The following is a 5,219-nucleotide window of genomic DNA, read 5'->3' as shown; positions in this document are numbered from 1 at the left end:
CGAATTATGTTTTCTTGCAGTGTGCACGCGCAAATTTAAAGCTCAAATCCAATTGAAATGATCTTTTTCTATTGTGTAATTTGTGTTTGTGATGAACGTATTTAAAAACCTGATCTTCGATATAAACTTAAAAGAAAGTTTTCCCAGAAATCCTGTCCTTTACTTCTTCTTTCTAGCATGTCCAAGGTGACATTTTCGCTCCCTCGCCTTATTTTTTTCCTAAATTTCTTCCGATTCCTATGTTTGCGATACAGGGCATTGGGATTTCACCCACAAAACACGTTCTCAATATTTTAATTTTCTCCCTCTCCACAGCAAATTCATTTTTTGCTTTTTTTCAAATATTTTTTCTTTGTAATCCATGGAGAAAAAATAGAGAATACGAATCTTCAAGAATTTTACCCATCACCTCACCACTTTCAAAAAGCTACAGACTCTCAATGTTCACTTTTAGCTTTTTGGAAAGAGGGGGAATTCTTCAGAAATAATGTCGTTTACCTGTTGTTTCTAGCAAGTCGGGTTTTCTGGCGGTGGTCTGGTATTTTTAAGTTTGCTATTTCAGTAGAATTCTACGCATGAGGGAAACATCAGACAAACGTGAAAGCGAGTAGGTGATGGGTGAGCGAGGTGGGGAAGGGGCATTGAGTGTTTCTTTGGGAAAAATTAAACTATGAAAAATATATGTATTTCCCAGATTAGTAATCTCTGTAATTTTCTACATAGATAACAAAAAAAAAATTCGAAAAAGTTACAAATTAAGAAATTGCGGTGAGGATGGGGAAAGTTAAAATTTTGAAAACGTGATTTCTGGACAAAATCGTATTAGCCCCCTTTGTGATCCTCCTTGAGAACATAAAGCACTTTCATGCAAACCCATGCAAATTGTACTCTACTCTTCATTTTTAAACAAACAATAACTTCCATTATGCCATTAATTAAATATCAGCTGTGCCGATTCTGCCCATAACAAAGGAACAAATATAAAGGGCCTGTAGGGCATAATGCCCGGGCAACGCCGAGATGCATTGCTAGTGTGTTTCACACATATGCACACACGCATATATATATATATATATATATATATATCTTACAGCTAGATAGAGGAGGAGAGAAAGAGAGAACGCGTGTGGGGGGGAGAGAGTTTCTCGATACTTTTCTATGCTTGGTTGAAATATGGGACCAGTGAAGCGCTCGTGAATGCTCAACTTGCTAAAAATAACTAGTAAATTTCCCTTGAATCACATCTTAATGTTTGTAAAAGATCGGAACCATCATGACTAGGATATCTTTATTATAGATCCGCTTGATCACAGCTGACAAAGGGCTAACATCAACTTTAACAAGAACTTCATAAACAATACTGTTTTGGATATTTGATTATTTACTGTATATTCTAACTTCCCATTCACGTCATTAGATTAACTCCAACTCCAGTAAGTATCACATTTTAACTATTGGTTATACTATATTTCACAAAAATACTGGAGGGCCACTGTTGAAACATCGTTGATAATCACGTCAATTTGGTTAGAGCTGACCTGGAGCAAAGCGTCGACAGCAAAGACGACGACGGCAATGACAAGAACATCATCAACATCATCCTTCTTTATGAACCATAGTCATGCTTTTAAATCTGTTTGATAGATCTCTGCTCATCTTCTATCAAGTCTCAAAGAATATTTATCACGTTGTTAAATGTAGGTAAAGAAACATGTTTACATATTTTCAATTTCGAGTGAAAAAGACTTCTTCAATAATTTCAAAGCAAAGAACGAAAGCAAGCATATGTAAGCCCATTTGAATTTCGTCAAAAGATATCTCGTAACCGTATCACAAATTCGCTTCATCACTGTGCCCTTTACTACTTTTGTACAAATAACATCGAACGACTTAAATCGGTGCTTATCAACTCAACACTGCGGTTTGTGGTGTCAAGGAACGGGAGACGTTGCTCAAAATATCAGTTCTAAGGAGCATTAATAGAAACAAGGAACATTGACAGAAACAAAGAAAACTTCTACCATGTATATACTTGTATTTTTAACGATTTGTTACATTCCTCGTTTGCTTTGTATATTGACTCAACAATCTGTTTTTGTTGCAATATAAATATATTATAAAAATTCTTAATGAAATGCAATCAAATTTCTAAAGTGAAATTCAATCAAATTTCTAAAGGTTGTAAAGGAAAATTATCTACGATTTTTATTACATTAAGATTTATGATTAAGATATGTTATCGCATATCATAATATATTTACACAGCTTATTATATATGATAAAGATATATGATGTATTAAGATGTGATACTGCCACAGATTAGGATTTGTTGTTCAGAAAAAGAGCATTACCTAAACAGTTTAATATTTCACCTCATTTATGACAGTAATGCCGGAAACACTTACGTTCGTCTTTTTCTTTGAAGATTCTTTCGTCCAGGCAGTTTTTAGAGAAGACGCTTTAACACTCGGTGGCAAACACCTTGATCTTTTCTTGCGAGATTCTCGTCGACGCTGAGGCGGCTTCTGGACTTCAGGTTTGATCTCGGAATCTGTATCACTGTCGCTGTCACTGGAACTACTGTTATTATATTGGGATTGATTTGATAGTTGGTTCATTGGTTGGTTTTGATAAAAGATAAATAAACGAGTGATTATTATAAAAGTAACCTTAAATACATACATACACACACACACATGTATGTATGGGCATACGTATGCAAGCATATCATGCTCATAAGGTACATGCAATAACAAAAAGTTTAGTCATTTACACTGCTAACTGATATGATGCAACTATATTAAGCCTCCATTCCTCCTCTCTCTCGGGGCTCTTTTCTTTTCTTTTATTTTATGTATTTTTCTTCACTCCGATGAAGCTCCAGAATATGACGAATATAGAATATGACGAATAGAATATGACGAATATTATTCTCGGAATTTTCTTTAGCAGCGCTATCGAACATTGGAAGCAGAAACGGCTGTTAGATGGGATAAAGTTTTGTATTTAAAAGAAAAATAATAATCGATGGTAGTCAATTTGTTGTTGATCAACAATTTCTCCATTTTCTATTTAATTTATATATATATTATGTATGTGTGTGCGTCTATGTAAGAGAGAGGACGCCTGCTGTCTACTATATTTGAGTAATTTCTGTTTCTGCTCGCCTTTGCAAGCGATATTGCTGAGTTTAATGACTCTTATAAATCCTGGTACCCCTTATTGACTTTATATTTGCGAACTTATTCTACTATCGTTTCTTGATGGACTGCTCGCAGACGACCACTTTAAATTTCTTAAATGCTGGTATTCTGATTAGAAATTTCACTTATTGATAATTTGTTGCTTTATCAACAAGTCGTTACTCAACTGTTTACCTGGTTGCCTGACTGGGAGTTATGTAACGTATTATACAATCTAACTAATTGTATTTCCCTTACGTCAAAATAAAAACTCCTAATGCAAGAATTGTAACAATGCTTGATAACTGATTTGTCTACTTTTATTATATACACATACATATATACATACATTTACACACACACACACACACTCACACACACACATATATATATATGTGTGTGTGTGTGTGTGTGTGTGTGTGGTAAGGGTGGTTGCAATAAATGTGTACATCATTCGCGAATGTATACCGACGAAAGATGTACCCATTGTTGAGAAAACTGAAAAATCGGTGATTTGGGCTTAACCTATTGGGTTCAGTCACGCTTAAGTCGTGCAGGCCTGGTCAGCCATAAAAGAAGCCATGGTTATCGACTCCTTGTAAATTATGATACACTATTGTTGACGACAGGACATGTGCAACCAATGGAAAGGTGTGCCGTTCAGTTGGAAGATTAAAAAAACATGTCAAAAGACTTCATTCTGTGGTACCGGTTCCTTCTGCCAGCCAGCACAACTGTGTATTATACAATAAAATGTGCAAATCTTTGGCGGGCCTCAAGAGTCATATAAGGACCTTATATTTTATTATCAATGACTCATTTCAATGATTCTTTCTAGCGATGCTTTGCTTGTATACGAGAAAACAGCCCTTATGTATGTATAGGTGAGTGAACAAACGAACGAAAAGGCCCCCAATATATCTAGTAGCAGTTACATGTATTATTATTTTTAAAAGTTTGATTTGTCTCCATGCGACTTAAAGTTACGCGGGTTTCTAAGAGAATCTCGTCTCGTTCAGGCTTAGTTTAGTGAATGAAGGAACGCAGGAAGTCCGAGACGGATACTGTGAGTTCAAGTTGGCAACTAGAAAACGGGTTGGTATTGATCACATAGTGTTATTAGATGTGAAATCTGCAATTCAGAAACACCAGATTTGTTAGAAAGGAGAATTTCTTGGACCGAGTGGCTGGACAGGAAGCTTGTAGCGTCTTGGTGTCTGGGAGCTGACAGAGGTAAGGCCGGCTCTGTGTGTGTGTGCGTGTGTGTGTGTGTGTGTGTGTGTGTGTGCGAATTTGTAAATATATACCAGATGTACGAATACATGAATGTGGGTGTTATTGGTTGTGTGTGTGTGTGTGTGTGTGCATGCGTGAATATGCGTGCCTTAGTGCCTGTTGTTTACGCGGGCGTACGCGAACGTCTTTAGGATGCTTGTATGGGTGTGTATGCGTAAGATTTACGTTCTTGCATTTGTGTATAAATGTATGAGTGCGTGCGTATCTGGAAGAACATATATGCATGCGTGCGTGTATTTTTGTCCTGGTGTGTGCGCGTGTGCGTGAGTATATGCTTGCTTTTGGTATTTATGTGTGCGGGAGTGACAGCTGTATGCTAGTGTAATTGCAACAGCGTTGCAGGAGAGGAGGCGTTGGACTGAGATTTGGTGGCGTGGGAAGGAACGAGAGGAGAAATATACGTACGTAGATGTGTGTGCATATGTTTGTGTGTCTGTAAGTACGAGAGGTGCTGAAAAGTTCCTGGCTGTAAAAGCATCGCGAAAAGCCTCGTTGGAGGCTCAACCTTCCGAGTTCTTTTATAGAGCTCAGAAAAACTGAAGGACCGCTGCAATAAGTGAGTAAATCTTAGAGGGGAATATGTTGAATACAACCATAATTAACTGATCCTCCAGTATTTTCTTTTAGCCAAAACCAGGAACTTTTCGGCACCGCCTCGTGTGTGTGCAGATATATATGTGTGTGTGTGTGTGTGTGTGTGTGTGTGTGTGTGTGTGTGTGTGTGTGTGTGTGTGTGTGTGT

General features: G+C 37.2%; 1 protein-coding gene across 1 annotated transcript in view; it reads right to left on the bottom strand.

The window, feature by feature from the left end:
* LOC106871658 (cytosolic carboxypeptidase 2) overlaps positions 1 to 5,219 on the bottom strand; it is a 229,443-nt gene that overhangs the window by 41,946 nt on the left and 182,278 nt on the right. Inside the window, exon 16 of the mRNA XM_052967648.1 lies at positions 2,406 to 2,580. Within this exon, the coding sequence (XP_052823608.1) occupies positions 2,406 to 2,580 (175 nt within the window). The remainder of the gene's footprint in view (positions 1 to 2,405; positions 2,581 to 5,219) is intronic.

This window comes from Octopus bimaculoides, chromosome 4, assembly GCF_001194135.2.
Source record: "Octopus bimaculoides isolate UCB-OBI-ISO-001 chromosome 4, ASM119413v2, whole genome shotgun sequence".
NCBI classification, from domain to species: Eukaryota; Metazoa; Mollusca; class Cephalopoda; order Octopoda; family Octopodidae; genus Octopus; species Octopus bimaculoides.
The sequence above is the reverse complement of the archived record's forward strand: the minus strand, read 5'-3'. Positions and strand labels throughout refer to the sequence as shown.